This window comes from Antechinus flavipes, chromosome 3 (assembly GCF_016432865.1).
Source record: "Antechinus flavipes isolate AdamAnt ecotype Samford, QLD, Australia chromosome 3, AdamAnt_v2, whole genome shotgun sequence".
Taxonomy (NCBI): Eukaryota; Metazoa; Chordata; class Mammalia; order Dasyuromorphia; family Dasyuridae; genus Antechinus; species Antechinus flavipes.
Genome location: NC_067400.1, coordinates 577,001,148 through 577,017,143, shown reverse-complemented (window position 1 = coordinate 577,017,143; position 15,996 = coordinate 577,001,148). Strand labels below are relative to the sequence as shown.

At 51.5% G+C, this 15,996-nt stretch overlaps 1 protein-coding gene across 1 annotated transcript; it reads right to left on the bottom strand.

Annotated features, from left to right (window-relative positions):
• Positions 1 to 1,983: 1,983 nt before the first annotated feature.
• Positions 1,984 to 12,362, bottom strand: TENT5B (terminal nucleotidyltransferase 5B). Its single transcript, XM_051988091.1, has 2 exons — positions 11,916 to 12,362; positions 1,984 to 4,668 (listed from the first exon to the last, which is right to left on the bottom strand). The coding sequence occupies exons 1-2, from the start codon at positions 12,186 to 12,188 to the stop codon at positions 3,634 to 3,636; spliced, it is 1,308 nt and encodes a 435-aa protein (XP_051844051.1). The 5' UTR covers positions 12,189 to 12,362; the 3' UTR covers positions 1,984 to 3,633.
• Between the last annotated feature and the right edge of the window lie 3,634 nt (positions 12,363 to 15,996).

Below are 15,996 nucleotides of genomic sequence, written 5' to 3'. Positions count from 1 at the left end.
GCAGGGGCAGTTACATGCTGCTGGAGAAACAGTGTCACAGATATAAATAAGGTCTACAGTGTTTTCTGTTGCTCAGCATAGTCTCCACATGCCTCATCCCAATTTGGGGATACTGCCCGTCATCCCCTTGCACACTCATTCGTACACCCATAAATAAAGCCTTGTGTACACACATCGATCCCTTCCCCAGGGCAGCACAGTCATATCCAACCACTCCGGGCTGAATTTACTTCCGGGAGCAGAGCTATTCATCGACATCAATGTATATATAAATGTATGCATGTGCCTGGGGTATGCACACATATACACATACATAGCTCAATGGTTCATATAAGATCAAGGAAAGTGGGTGAAGAAGCAGAGACAGAGTATTCTAGGGAAAGCTGAGAGAATGAGAGCATTTCTCCTAGGGACATCAAGGAAGCTTCCTAGAGGAGGTGATATTTAAACTGAGCCTTGAAGGATGCAAAAGTAGTAGATGGGGGTATAGGAGGATGTTCCAGGTGTAGGGAGAAATCTGAGCAGAGAAAGTTCAGGCGTTGTCAGCGTTGGGGTAGCCGGGGAATAATAGGAGAAAAGACTGGAAAAGCTAGCGATGACAGTACTTTAGGTGCCTTTTGGTAGTTGGGAGCCAGTGAAGATTCTTGAGCAAAGGAGTCAGAACTGCATTCAGATTCACCGGGCTACCTAGATAAGGATGGATGTGAAAGGGGAAGGACTTGAGGCAGAGAAACTGGTTGGAAAGGAGAATCTGAACTGCTCTGTAGCCTTCCCTTTATCCCATCACTAACATTAAGGAGGCCCATTAGTGGGCTTGGGTCCAGCAAGTGTCCCCTGAAGTGAGCAGGAGGGAAGGAAGATGGACTGAGGGAGATAACTTTTGGTTAGACCGGAGCAGGCGGGCTGCCAAGACTCCTGTGTCCTGACTCACCTGCTCACTGCCTGGCTTTTTCTACATCAAACTCACCACTTCAGAGGCTCCTAATGAGGGTGAATAAGTTAAGAGCTTTTGAGATTCTGGATGAAAGGGACTTTGGTAAACAGCAGCTGGTATTGTCATAGCGACAGGGCCTGCGAGCGCCTCGGGGTGATGACCTCTCCCTTCCAGGGCTCAGTGGCCACCCCCAGTCATTACATACTTTTGGATGGGCTCCATGCTAGGTTTAAAGATGCCTTTGTGTTGCTGACAGGGACTTAGCCCAGAGAATGAGGTGGGCAACGACCCAGGGCCAGGAGCTGTCTGCTCCTATCCTTTTGCTCATAATCCTGTGTCAGCACTGACGTAGGCAGGCCCAGGGCCAATGCCCAGGGGAGCTGGGTAACCAAACTGGCTTTTTTTTTTCCATGGAGGTTGTATTTCCCAATAGGCCCAGGTCTCTCATATTTACATTATCCTCCCACCCCATTCACCCCTGGGCAAGAATTGGCTGCTCATGGACCTACAAAGGCAGAGGGTGCAGAAGCACGAGTAGAAGCACTCGGGGCTAAGCATGGGTTCAAAGGCCCAGCTGAGGCTCACTGGACTATGTGACCTTTGCACCAATTTCCTAACATTTCAGAGCCTAGAAAGTTCAGGTTTCACTCAAAAGGAAACCCAACTGGAGCCAGCTAAAAGGAGAAAGCACTGCCTGGGAAGGTAGCCTTCGCTTCCCTGAAGGCTTTCCAAGCTCAGCTGGCCTCCTGTTGGGAACCCAGGTTATCTCTTCCCCAGAGACTTCTGCCTGCCTCGGAGGTCAAGGCCTCCAGGCCAGAACCGGCCCGATTTACACCTAGGATGGGGTTGTCTTGCCTAGATCCCCTTCCCACCTTCTGCCCCATCCAATGACCTTGAGCAGGTACTTTATACAACTGCCATAGTTAAAGGATGACCCTCTCCTGCCCTCCAGTCCCCAGTCGAGTTAAAATACAAGGCCTAGAATAGGATTTGGGTGGGCTCTGCTCCCCCCCCCCACTCACCCCGAGACAGAGCACACGGATTCCAGATAGAGAAAATAGAAACTTTATTATTTTATTTCATGAGAGGTTCGTGGGTTCAGTAGTCCTGCTGTCTCTCCCTCCCACACCTGAGACCCCTCAGACAGTTCTAAACTGGAACTCCAGATTCCCTCCTTCCTTAATGACCTCCCCCCTCAAGAACACCTAGCACCCAGAGGTGGGGGAGTTGGGCTCCTGAGGGAAGGGGTATACCCAGAGTTAGTTGGCACCTTCCCAGCTCCACCCCCTCTCAGGGTCTAATTGGCCTGATGTCCTATCCCAGGGTCACTTACCAGGGCCACCCTCTTCCCTTCAGGAGTGGCGAGTGTTTGGGCTTCTAAGGAATAAAGTGGGACCTTCATAGCCCCTTCTACTTCAGGGAATAAGTCACGCCTAAGAGTCTGGAGAAAACGATTCAAATCTGGGAGGGGGAGATGAAAAGGAAGGACCCCCCCCCCCAATCACCCTTGGGAAAGTACCATCCCCTATAGCTCCAAACAAACCACTCATTGCGGGGTCAAGGCTTGGCTCTTGAGGGAGAAATCTTTACAATCTAAGACCTAACTCCGCTGGGGAGTAAAACACTGGAGTTCACAGGGAGATTTGGAGTAGCTAGGGTGGGGGGGAGGGGGGCTCCTTATCCAAGCACCCCTCCCTTTCCCCACCACAGTGAACAAAAACAATCAAAAACGCCAAGACTGGGACCGGCCCCTCCCCAAGGAGGGGGCGCATCGAGATGTTGAGTAGTTTCCAGGTGTCCCATCCCCCTGGGTTTGGGTTGGTATGTCATCCTGCTCATTTTACACATGAGAAGCTGAGGCAGACGGGGCCAAGTGACGTCACACAGCTAGGAGGCTTCCGAGTCCGGATCTGGCACCGAGGTACCCGGCTGCCCCAGCCTGCAAATAACCCTTTCCTCCCCAGCTCACCGTCTCTATCCAGTTTTCCTGCGGTCAGGTCTTCCTCGAGGGGAATGCTGGGGGAGGAGGAAATCCAGGCTGCCAGTGCAGGTATCACGGGGTATCGTTTGGCTTTAGGCTGGGCTGGCGCGATGCCATCCCCGGCCCCCCTAACTCAAGTACTAGATGGCCAAATCCGCCCAGGTGGCCAGCTCCCCGTGGCTCCGGACCCCCCAATGTCCGAGTTCTTTCCTTTCTTTCCAGGCTAGTGGTGGCCCAGCTGGGCCCTAGGCAGTGAGAGGTCCTCGTCAAGGCCGATGAGGAGGATGACCCGGGGAAGCTTAGAAATGCGGCTCCTCTCCCGAGAATCCCCTCCCCCCTAGTCTTGGCCACACGCGTATCAGCCCCAAATCTGCGGCCCCGCCCCCCGTTCCTCAGGCTCCGCCCTGGCCTCTTGCTGTTCCCCCCACACTCCATGCGTGGAGGGAGGCGGCCCCTTCGGAGGCGGCAGTTTGTTCTCCTGGAGGTTTTCTGCCACGCAAGGAATGGAGTCCTGGGAACGGCTCCCTCCATCCCCCAAGGCCGTGGCCCCGACCCCCTCTAGGCTGGACTCGATCACTAACAAGCCCTCAGACACCCCAACCCACACCCCCTCCCTCAACCCAACAGCAAATCGTCCGTCTAACAGAGCCAGAGCCTGGCGCGGCCGCGGACCCCCGGCGCAGGTCCCGCGGCGAGGACGGCCCCGCCCCCCCTCAGCTCAGCTGCAAGGCAGCCACGTGGGGTAGGAGGAGTGGGCGCAGGCCAGCAGAGGCTGCAGGGGGGTCACGTAGTAGTTGAGGGCGGGGGCGGCCCCGTCGCCGCCGGGGTAGGAAGCGGGCGGGTAGTGCCAGGCCAGGGCGGCGCCGCCCACGAGGCCCTGCTCGGCCAGCGCCCGCAGGGCCAGCATGGCGATGAGGTCCAGCGTCTGGCGGCGCTCGTGGCCCATGAGGCAGACGGTGCTCTCGTTCACCACGCGGTGCAGGGTCACCAGGCAGGCGTAGGAGGCGGGCCCCGTGCCCCCGCCGAAGTGCGCCTGCAGGTAGCGCTCCAGCTTGCGCCTCTGCTCCCCCAAGTCCGGAAAGTCGATGAAGAAGCGCGAGCACATGTAGCGCTGCAGCGCCTGGGTGTCGGTGCCGGGGCAGGGCCGGAAGCCGCGCACCAGCAGGTGGCAGTACTTGAGCAGGCCCCCGCCCCGGATCTCCTCGGGATTGTGGGTGGCGATCAGCCGGCGCCTCAGGTGCTCCAGAGCCTCCTCGAAGTCCCCGTACAGGCTCTCGCCCGTCACCGAGGGGTGGAAGGCCTGCGACATGGGGGTGGACGAGCACTGGCCGTACAGGAGCATCGAGTCCAGGATGATCTGGAAAGAGTCCACGCTGAACTCAAACTGGCGCCGCAGGCGGTCCACGAACTTCAGCTCCACGTTCTTGCCGCTGTTGTTGGACAGGGAGATGAGGCTCCAGCGGTCGGCGTCCGTGCTCACCTTGACCAGCTTCTGCACGTAGGCCTCGGTCAGCGTCTGCGGCGTGATCTTGGTCCGGTTCACGCAGGCCGGGAGCAGGTCTAGGAGGCAGTCCAGAACCACGTCCCGCACCAGCTGGAAGGCGGCCTCGTCCTGCAGGTCCACGCGGAAGATGAGGTCCACGTCCTTGTAGCCCAGGCCGTTATCCTGGTGCAGGACGTGGCTGGCAGCCGAGCCGTTGAGGCGGACGCTGTGGACGTGGACCTTCAGCTGCTCCAGGCGGCTACGGACCTCCTGCAGAGGAGAGAGAGAGTGAGAGCAGGAACACAACTGTCTGGGGGTCCTCAAAACCAACCCCGCTGCTTGGGGGGCACCACTTGGCAGGGGAAGGCCGGAGGGTAAATGGGGATGAATGTGCAGCACAGGAGACTCTCTGAGTCTCTCCCATCCACTGGCCATAAAGCAGCTTAGACTGCAGGGCCCTGAACATTGCTGGGGTTCAGCAAGGAAAAAACGGAACCTGGTGAGACCTTGGGCAAACCACTGACTGCCTGGGGCTCTGTTTCCCTTTCTGGAAAATGGGTCCAAACAAGAGCCCCATCCCGCGGATTGTAGTGAGGATGAAGTGAACTCCTGTGTATAAGGCCCTCCGTAAGGCATCCAGCCAGTCCCATTTCAGTAATCCTTAGTTCTATAAAAGGCTTTTCTTCACAAAACCTTGGAATGTGAGGAATGGACACATATCCATTTTGCAGATGACTACCGGTGCTCGGGGTAACTAACAGCCACTGAGCGGCAGGCTCGGGGTTCCAGACTCCAAGACTCGGCTCCTCCGGCTGCCGGCAGCCAATCTGACCCAGCCTCTCTGATGGTATTTTCAGTAAGGCGAAGAATCCAAGGCATTTCTGAGTCAGAGGACCGGACCAACCAGTGTCATCGAGTCAGTCCCATCCCCAAGAGGAAAGCTTCTCTCCAGAACATCCAAGGAGTGGCCCCCTACCTTTGGCTCTGAAGTGCTCCAGAGGGGTAGCCACTGCCCACCGAAGTGCCCCCGGCCTCGAGTTCTCCTATGTGCCAAGTCTCAATCTGCTCCCTGCTTCCCTTGTCTGAGGCCCAACAAAAGCCTCAGCTCCACCATGGCAGCCCTTCAGGGACTTGAAAGCAGGGGGGATTCCCCTGAATCCAAGCTAGTCACTGCAAGTTCCCTCCTCACATGGGACAAACCCATCGCCCTTAACTGTGCTCTGCATTGGTGGACAGTACAGAGAATACACAGAGGGATTTGCAAAACTATTGGTGTGAGGCGCTCTGGAACCCATCAACCAATCAAGCTGCCTTTGTTAAATACAGCACCTACTTGGGGAGGCTAGATGCCATAATGGAGAGTGCAGGGCCTGGGATCAGCAAGACTCATCTTCCTGAATTCAAATCTGACCTCAGACACTTACTAGCTGGGTGACCCTGGACAAACCACTTCACCCCGTTTGCCTCAGTTTCCTCATCTGTAAAATGAGTTGTAAAAGAAAATGGCAAGCCCTTCCAGTATCTCTGCCAAGAAAATCCCAAGCTGGGTTATGAAGAGTCGGACATGACTAAAAAACAACCAAACAACAAATCTGCTACTATGTACCAGCACCGGGTTAAGCAAGCACAAAGTTTAAACAAACTTACTTATGTTTTACAAACATAAGTGCATTTCCAGTCTAGCAAGAAGCAGCCCAAGTAGGATTCGGGAATGAGTTCAAATTTAGCCCCCAAACACTGTGGAAACTGGGACAAAACACTTGACCTTTGTCTGCCTCATTTGTAAGATGGGATTAATCTTCCCAGAGTTGAGGAGATTCAAATGAGAAAATATTTGAAGGTCTTTGCAAACCCTGTGGTATTTATTCTATCAATGGCAGCAATTACCCGTTTCTCTTATTAGGACAGAGATTAGACCTGAGATTTCATTAGTATATGGAACTAATTTGCCTTTACCAATGCAGGCTGGTACCTCCTCTGCATTTTAAAAATCTTAGAACGTTGCCAAGGGCACCTGAGAGAAAGGAATGGAAATCTAGATCCTCCTAGTTCCAAGCTAGTCTGGCTATCCACTACCCAGCACTATGATTATCAAAGTTTGCTCAGCTAGACTCTGGGATCTATTGTGGTCCCCTTCTCTGCATAGGGCCACAGCCTCCAATGGCTGCTTAAAGGAGTTTGGCCCCAAGAAGAATTCAGTTGAGCCTCTGAACGAGGGTCTGGGACAGACTAGGCTGGCTAGCAATGGTCCTTAAATGGAGATCATGCAAAAAAAAGATCTAATGCTCCTAGGTGCGCCCCCCTCCCCCCAATTCTTCTGCAACTCCAGCTTGGTGCTCAGTCAGCTGATCCTGTATGGCTTCCCTCCCTAATTCTGAGCTGGTGTAGATAAAAAGCATAAAAATGCCTAGGAGACATGAAGTAATCAAGCAATGCGAGCTGGGTGGAGACGGGCAAGGAAGACTTACTGGAAAGGGGAGGGGATGGGAGCCACAGATGGGATTGGAAGGGTGGGACAGAGTAGTGGAGGAGGGGGAGACTCAAGACCACCTCAAAGGGCGGAGGCCATGGTTTTAAAACTACAAGGAAGCTTTCTTAGAAGATCCCCTGATTCATTTTACAGACAGGGTTTGGAGGCCTAGAGAGATTAAGGCACTTGCCCAGACTCACCCAGCTAGGAAGTAGAGGACCTAAGACATAAACCTGTTGCTTCAATTCTGGTGTCAGTACTTTCTTTAAACGACATTGTTTCCCAAAAAAAAACTGGAGTTGGGTGAATCATCGGAGCTAAATGGCTTCCTTCTGGCTTCTGAGTAAGCAAGGAAACCTTCCCTCCTTGCCTCAGTGGAGATTCCCTGGTCACCACCATGTTGGTAGCACCTATCCAGAGATATAAAACCAAGACTGCAGAGATCCTCAGGTCTCAGGAATGCTCCAGTGTCACCACTCCTGATGTCTGGGTAGGAAAATGGGGATGAAAATGTGTAGGACGACTATAGCTTCAGGGGGAGAAAGTAGATGGGTGGGCAGAGATCTGGCTCCTTGATCCTAGATATGAGGTTGATGCCATGAGGAAAATGAGATATGGACAAGAATGGAAACCAGTTGGCCTGGGGGTTTAGTCATGGATTCATTATTGATCTTAGTAAGTCACCCATGAGCCTCAATTTCTTCATCTGTTAGAAAGGGGTACCCAGTACGCTTTCCTTCCCAGAGGGCAGGATTGGGAGGATCAAGGAGCCAAAGGACATAAAGCATTTTGGCAGAGAAAAGGAGTGTCTCCATCTGAAAGAGAGGTGACCGGCCCACACATGAGCGCTAATCGAAGCAACATCTCAACGGGCCAGTGAAGGCCAGGAAGCCATTTGGGTCAGATGCCACGAGGGTCCCGCCAAGACTGGCCTTTCCTCTGCAACTGCGGAGGTAAAAGTCACCCACTAAGTGATCAAGCTGAGATTTAAATGGGAGACCCCTATCTGTAGGTTCAAGGGTCTTTCTAATGACTTTACAATGCTAGTACAGGCGAACTCCCTTCAGAAGTTGGGAGTGTGACAGTTCTCACGCTATTTTTCCTTTCACTAAGCGACAACCAAAGCCACCTATAGGCTGGCACCCAAGCTGACTTGTCCCAAGATGCCGATCTGTCTCCCCCTCCAACCTCTCCACCCACCCCAGGGCTGGGGCATCTGGCTGGGTGAGGAGGTGGCTGTACTCTTGTTAAATCCTCCAGCGTCAGGGCTTTGGGGCCCGCTGTGTCAGCCGGCCTAGAGCTGTTGTCTCCCAGGTGTGACACCTCAGATACCAGACACACCCAAGAGTGCCTCTGAGGAGCTTAGCTCTGCCCCAATTTGAGGGGGGCAGCCTCGCTTGCTGGATGCCAAAGAAGGCCCCCCTTTCCTCTGCAGGGTGCAGAAGTGGCCCAGCTTGGGGATAGGGGTGGAGGAGTAAGGAAAGAGATAAGCTCCCCGCAGGAGCATCACAGGCTGTGCTGGTATTCATTGCTCATGCTGCTACATCTGAAAAGTGACATCCCTTCTCATTTTAAAAGCCTCAGAAGCAGGATCCCAGAACCTGAAGGGACCTCAGAAGTCATTTAAGCTAATCCCAAGTGATCCCATCACTTCTGCTAGAAGGGGAATTCATTCCCCTTCCTCTTGAGACTGCCCACTTCACTTGGAGGGACCTAGCACACAGTAGGTGCTAAATGTTGATTTTTGTAAATAGTTATTTTAGCCAGAAATCCCAACGATCTTGCTAGAGTTTTTTTTTTTTCCCCCTCAATTCTTACCTATTAATAAACACTGAATGGGTGTTGCCTCAGTTAAACAGACCTGCTAAAGACCTTAGTTTTAAAAGACCCAGGTCTCCCATTGCATCCAGGGCCATCTATATTTGCTGTTAGATCCAGAGGGCTCTGGAGGGGAAAATAAGGCAGGGTGACTTGCCTTAAAAAATCCAACTCCCTTCATGGTATCACCTCCCTGATGTCATGGCCCTCCTTGAGAATGAAGGACAAACAACTATACCAATGATTTGTTAGAAGTGCTTTTATAAGTACTCCGGTCCACCTTACCACACCTTTAATCCTTCCCTCATTTTGCCATTAGAGCAATCTAATTTTTATTCCCCATGAGGGTCAATCCCCTGCCTTTTAGAAGGGAGCTATGGCATTCCTTCTTCTAAGCTCTCTCTTCTCTAAACTAAACATCCTCAGTTCCTTCAGGACCTCCTTATATGGTATGGTCTCCAGTCCCTTCATCATCCCTAAGTTGCCATACTTGGTCATGACCTCCCTGGGTTCCAGCTGCCTGAGAGCATCCATCTGACCCAGAGAGCCTTGGATGTTGCTGTCAGAGCTTACCTACAGCTGAGCCCGCAGATGTGACCAAACTAGCCCCTGAGGACTGACAAGCAGGAAGGGCTAGCAACCTAAGGTGATGGGCATGAGCAGTGCCAAGATCTTCAGGGCATATGGACACATCTTAATGTGAATAAAATTAGTTATGGGAGGGGGGAATGTCAGGTGACAACTATAGGACAACTCTCGACAGTCAAAAAGATATGGGTCATTGATGAGGCAGGAAGGACTTCTTAGTTCCCAATTCCTAAAGGAATTAGGTGGGACAAAATCTTTGGGTCCAGCTAGACTTCGGAGCAGTCTGGGAGGGAGGATGAGAAAGCAAGGTTCCTTGAACCTCTTTCATATGTAGCTGCTCTAGCTCTACTACCTCCTCAAGTTTTGTCTCCTTCATCCCAAGTACTGGCTCCCCTCTAAATTCATAGAGCTGTAGGAACCCACGGGAAGATATTTGAAAAGATTGTACTTAAGAAAAACTACAGAAAAAGATCTCAGCACCCTGTTCAATGCAGTGCCCGATCAGAAGACTTCAGAAAACTGAGCCTGCCTCTTCAGAAGAGAAGTGGTAGATTAACAGGACGCTTGCAGCCAGTGTCCACACATGGACTGGTTTGCCTAGATTCTGCATATTTGTTATAGAGTAGTGGGGCAGAAAGGGGAAAGCAACAAAATTAAAAAGATGAAGCAGCAATAATATATCTACAAAATAAAAGGGGGGAAAAGAAAGAAAATCTCAAATTTAGAATCACAAGGTCTGGCTATATCATTTCTTAACTCTTATGACCTTGAGTATGTCATTTTCCCATTCAGGTATTCAGGTTGGACTACCTCTATATAAAGTCTTTTCCTGGTCTGCTAACATTGTGATTCCGAGAGCATCTATGAGTTCAAATGCTTCATCTTATTTACTTTGGCACTCAGCCTGAAATATATTCCTCCTAAATCAATTTTAACTTGATTAAATCAATTTAAATCAACTGTTAACTTAGAACAGGTAGGTCATATAATCTTGAACTGCATTCTTAGCAATTCTAGTTTGAAAACTCCCCTCTTTTTTACAGAAATGAAAACTGAGAGGGCAGGGGACTCTCCCAAGATCGCACAGAGTTGTTGCTGGAACCAGGACTTCTCATTTGCAACTAAGAGTCTTATTTCCTGCTTCTATGAAAGCATTTTTACCCTCCTGAACTGGGTCCAATTTCTGACATGGAATCTCCAGAATTCCAGGTCTTGAGACAGAAGGACTGGACCGAATCCCAGAGATTCAGGGAATCCCTGGGAATTGGGAGGAGCAGGGAGGCACTGGGGGAGGAGGGGGCTTATCAGCCTGGCTCTGGGCTACCTTTCTGGCACCAATTCTTAAAGCAGCAAATCGGTATCTTAATGGTTCAGGAGGGGGCAAGAGGCACACCCTGGGCAGTTGAGGTAGCACCTAAAGCCAGGGAGTGGCCTGGCTCACCTGGCCAGATGGCTGCTACCTGGGCAGTTACTGTTCCAAGATGTCAGTAGGAATCCAGGCTGGATTTTCCTGTTTCTTCAAGATGGGGACTTTCCCCTTAGTTCTAGAAGCCCAGGCTTGGGTGCTTGGGTGGGAGGGGAATCAGTGTAGCTATAGGCTGTTCCAGGGTAGCTTAAGTTGTAAGAGGGCTCCACAGAGCAGCCTGTCCTCTAGGAAAAGACCCTACCCATCCAATAGAAGCCCACCTTCTGCCGAAAGGCATGGAGTAGGGAGGGGAAAGTAGGGGGCAGAGGTGAAAGAAGAAGAAACAGACCTGGCTAAGGCTTCCAAGGAGGCAGCTAGGCTCGATCATTCCCTCCTCCTCCCCCACCAGCGTGCTGTGTGCTGGGCGTGTGCAGCCCGTGGCCCAGCGCCAGCCACGGGTTTCACCATCTCAGCACATATCTCTGTTGGTGGATTCCAGCCCCCAGCCAGTTAGCCTGACTGAGCAAAGGGCAGAAGGGACCTCCAGTTTAGGGTGGGGGTGGGTGGATGAGAATCAGCCCCAGATTTCTGGTCTGGGTGAGCGCTCACCCTACGGTGAGGGGGAGGGGTGGGGCAGGGGAAGGAAGGGAGCTTAATTTTGTTTCAGGAACACCCTATTTATTGCCAGAGCCATCACTGCCCCTCCCACCTTCGGGACTGTTCCAGCACCATCACCGAGCGTCACTTTTCAGGGACAGTTTCAGCCACCCAAGTCACACTATCCGGCTTCCCAAGGCTCAAAGGGGACAAGACCCGGCCCAGAGCCCACATCCCATTTCTTCCCAGATGCCTAAGTAGGGAGAAAAGGGAGGCTCACTTTTGTTGTCATCTGCGAAACAAAGTTAAACCGATAATTTCTAAGGTCCTTCCCGGGCTAACATTCCGAGGTTCTTAGGTCTAATATTCCATGTTCTAAGGTCCCTCCCAGTTCAAACATTCGGAGGTGCCGAGATCCCTCACAGTCCATGTTCTGAGGTGCCTCCCAGTTTAGATACCTCGTGTGCTAAAGTTTGCTTATAGTTCTACTCTTCTGCAGAGTCCCTCTAAGCCAAAAGCGCTTGGGGCGGGGGCGCGGGTGTTCCGCACCCCCAATCCTTCTCGGCTGCAAACAACGCAGCGACTATGCGTCGGGGGGGAGAGGATCGGCTAAGCTGGGACGCTTGGGCCCGCTCTCACCTGCACGATCTGGCGTGGCTGTACCGTCAGCGTGGGAAAGTTACCGCGTCCGTGGATGGGGACCTCCTCGCCCAGAAGAGCGTCCAGTCTCTGCACCTGTGTCCAGCTCAACCGGCTGAAGCGCAGTCGTGCGGCCCCGGAGGAACACTCCGGACTTGGGCCATCTCGTTTAAAGGTAGGGGCTGCGGCGGGGGTGACCAGGGCCGGGGGCGCCGCTGCAGCCGCCGCCACCGCTGCTGCGTCCGGACTCGCAGCCCCGCTCTCCGACGGCATCTCTAGCCAGACCCCGGAGCCTAGACGGCAAGAACCCGGAGTGGAGAGGAGAGCAGGGGGGAGGGAGGCAGGCGGGTGTTGGGAGGAGGACGGCGGCTCTGCGGGCTCCGGCCCCGACGACCCACACTACAGACGGGGTGCACCGGCCAGAAAGCCGATTAAGGTGTGCTGGGACCAGCTCATATAGGCTGTCCCCTGTCAGTCCATTGGTCCGCAGAGCTGTCGTTCATCCGCCCCCCCACCCCCGCCCCACCCCACCCCCGCCCTTCAGGCTGTCATTGGGCGGAGAGGACTCCACTGGCTTTGCATGTGCGTCACTGTTCGGCCGGGGCGGCCTGCGATTGGCTAAGGAGCTTACCCCTTCCCACCTGATTTCGAACTCTCCTTCTGCCGGCTAAGGGATTCCACTCTCGGGTAAGTCAGGTCTGGGCAGATCTAGGAATTAAAGGGACCGTCTCTGGTCGCCAACGGGACGGAGAAATTTAGAAGAAAGAGTGGAAAGAGTGAGTTGGTGGCAAGGGGCGGTAGTGGGTGAGCACGGAAACTTAGATTGTCCGAGCTAGAAAGGACCTTGAGTCAGAATAGTAGAACTGGAAGATAAAATGTCAGGACTTGGAGGGCCTGAGATAGCATCTGGTCCAACCCTCTCACCTTGCAGATTAGGGAATTCACAGATAAGGCAGTTTAACTGCCGAGCTGTACAGGAGGGAAGTCTGCCTCTGGATTCCGGGGACCCCGCTTTGCTGCTATCTCTCTAGGTGACCTTAGGCTAATCTGGGAATCTCCGTGGGCCTCGCCTTCTCCGTTGTAAAATGCAGAGGGCGGGGGAAGGGGAGGGGACCAAGATGATCCCTAAAAGTCCCTAACAGTTCTAATTCCCATGAGGTCTGCAGAGTCCAAGGTCCATATAGCCTTTGTGGAGAGACAATGGCAGCTAGAAGGTGAGGGGTGAGGAAAGCGGCCGGTCCTGGCCATCTTGGTCTTCCCGAAGCGGTGACTGAGCTTCAGGAGAGCTCCTTGGCAGCTGGGATCCGAGATGAGGGCGACCGCGTGCCCCTCCCCTTCCTCGAAACCTCGTAGGGCAGGTAGTGCCCTTCTCCCCTCTCTGCTCCTCTCCTGTCCTTTCCCATGATCTTTCCTCTCTTCCTTTTTCTTCTTCTTCCTTCTTTCCCCTCCCCATCCTGTATTCCAGACCTTGACCCCAACCTAGGAAAAGGAAGGAGGGACTGGCTTAATCGGTAGAATCGGAGACGTTAGGCACGCTGAAAGCCCATTTTGGGATCCGCCGAACATGGAATTCATGTTTCCCAGGACCCCCATATCTGCTGATTAGAGCGACTTGACTGTCTGTGGGGCACCATCAATCTAAGTATTCCCCCTCCTCAGTCTCATTCCCGCCTGCCCGCTTTGAAGGCTATCTCAAATGAGGGCAAATGTCTCAGGTCCTTCTTCGGCTGAGTGATCCTAGGACCTTGGAGATCCCTTGAATCCTACTTAAGGAGCCATTTCTATATACGAGAAGCCTTCTTCCTACACGCTGCCCACCCTCTCCCTTCAATTGTCTCCGGCTATCAGACCTGTTTGTGAAAAGCCGGATTTTCCCACTAATGAAGGTCTTATTTCTGATCACCTTCATCTCCACCAACTTTCCTCCTTCCCCTCAGGGAAGGTGCAAAGTCCCCTTGGTTTGGTCTTTTCACTGAAGAATCTTTAACTAAAGACTTTTCCTTGAAGGCGGGAGCAGTTCTTTATTTTATCTTTTAATTCAATTCCGTCTGATTATGAGCTGGGTGGTGGAGGTAAGTGGAGCCTGCCTCCCCGTAAATCCGGTCTCTGACATCCTCTGGCTGTGTGACCTTGAACAGGTCTATGCCCTGGGCCATTCACCCAGACTCGGTGGCGAAACACCGAGTAATCTGCATTGTACTGGTTTGAGTTTCCTCACCTGGGAAACCTAGGCTACAAAATCACCACCCCTACCACATAAACTGTCTCACAAACTGAAAGCTGCCTAGGGCTGGATACTGCCTAGGTATTAGGGGCATAAAGATAATTTTTTTTCAAAGAACAAAAATCAGTTTTCTCTTCCTTCCATTCCCCCCAACATTGGAAGAGGGAAAGAGAGGGGAAGTAACATTTTTTTTGTTTTAATATGTTTTAAAATATACAAAACTGAAAATGAAAGCTACTTTCCTCAAAGAGGCTCCATTCTACTAGCTAAAAATAATATGAACACACCACGTGCGAGCCCACACAGACACCCACACAAATAATTTCATGGGGGGAAGCTACTGACAAGTGGGGAAATCTGGAACGGCCTCGTGGGCAGGTGAATTAAATCAGGCAATAAGCATTTATTAAGCATTTACTGTATACTGAATGCTAAGTACTTGAAGAGAGAGAGGGATTCCCTGAAGAGGAGGTGAAAAGAGAGACTCCCTTTGAGGGAACAGCCTTGTCGGAGGGTATGGAAATGAGAGATGAAAGTTTGTGTAAAAGAAAGGGCAAGTAAGATCACTGGCTGGAACAGAAGTGTGCATGAGAGGAGAAATGTGAAATTAACCTGGAAAGATAGGCATTAGCCGATTTGGAGATGGGGATAGGATGGTGGAACTCTTTTTATTCTTTTTTTGGTAAATGTTTCATTCATTTTAAATTTAAATACAAAATTGAGAAAACATATCCATGTACTTAACAGAACATGAGAGGATTCAATATAAAACAGTACATTACTATTTTGAGAAAACATTTTGAGAAAGTATAATAAATACTACATATTGTTTTCAAAGCTATCCAGATTTTCTTTACTTCCTTCTAGATTTTTGTTTGTGCAAAATAGTGAAACTTTCAATACCAGAGTAGTTGGCAATGGAAGGCGGGGCTTTGGGATTGAAACGAGTGAGGAGGGACAGGTGGGTAGAACTGATTTGAAGGGTGGACATTGCCCTGTTTTGGTTAAGCTCTCTCTGCTCCCATTCCCTTTGGAGTCTTGAGCTTCCAGGGGATAGATCACTGGTCCTAGTGAGCAATTTATGACTTTGAATGCACTCGTTCTACAATGAAAGGATCCTTATTTATTGTTCCTGAAAGACCAACCCTGACCCAAATTCTAGCCCAAATGCTGTCTTTTCCACGAAGTTTTCCATGATTTCTTTTGTCCAACAGATTTCAACCTTTTTTGTCTAAGGATTTCTTTACACTTTTGGAGGCAGTTGGGATAAGTGGCTTGACAGGATCACACAGCTAATAATTGTCTGAGGTCAGATTTTAAACTCATTGGGTCCTTTTCTCTTTCTCCTCTCGTCCTTTCTCCTTTGTCCTCCCTTCTCCCCTCCTCTCTTCTTCCCCCTTCCCTCCTCTACTTCCCCTTCTTTTCCCTCTCCTCACCCTACTCTTTTTTTCTCCTCTCTTTCCTCTCCCTTCTCTCCTTCCCCTCTCTTTCCCCTCTTCCTATCCCCCTCCTTCTGTTTTCCCTCCTCTCTTCTTTCTTCTCTCCCCTCTCCTCATCTCCTCTTACTTCTCCCCTCCCTTTTCTTTTCTTTTTCCCCTCTCCCCTATGTGTGTGGGTGTGTTATTATTCTACTTCCAATCCAGAAACATTTTCACTGACAGTTTAGCTCTTGGAATATCTCACGAGGATGATAAATGAGATTTACTAAATAGCCTGTCTATCTCTGTGACAAGCTTCTCAGATAGTGAGCATGGAAGGACTTTAGATATTTTAGTCCAACTCCCTTATTGCAAAGATAAATGATAAACAATCTCAGGCTCATGGATTCAGAGCTAGAAGGGACCTCAGGTGTCATCT

What these genes read in the sequence shown, in the direction of transcription:
- TENT5B (XM_051988091.1), bottom strand. Translation starts at nt 12,188, where the DNA reads ATGCCGTCGGAGAGCGGGGCTGCGAGTCCGGACGCAGCAGCGGTGGCG. An exon ending in AGCCACGCCAGATCGTGCAG is followed by an intron (nt 4,669 to 11,915) that starts GTGAGAGCGGGC and finishes TCTCCTCTGCAG; the next exon opens with GAGGTCCGTAGCCGCCTGGA.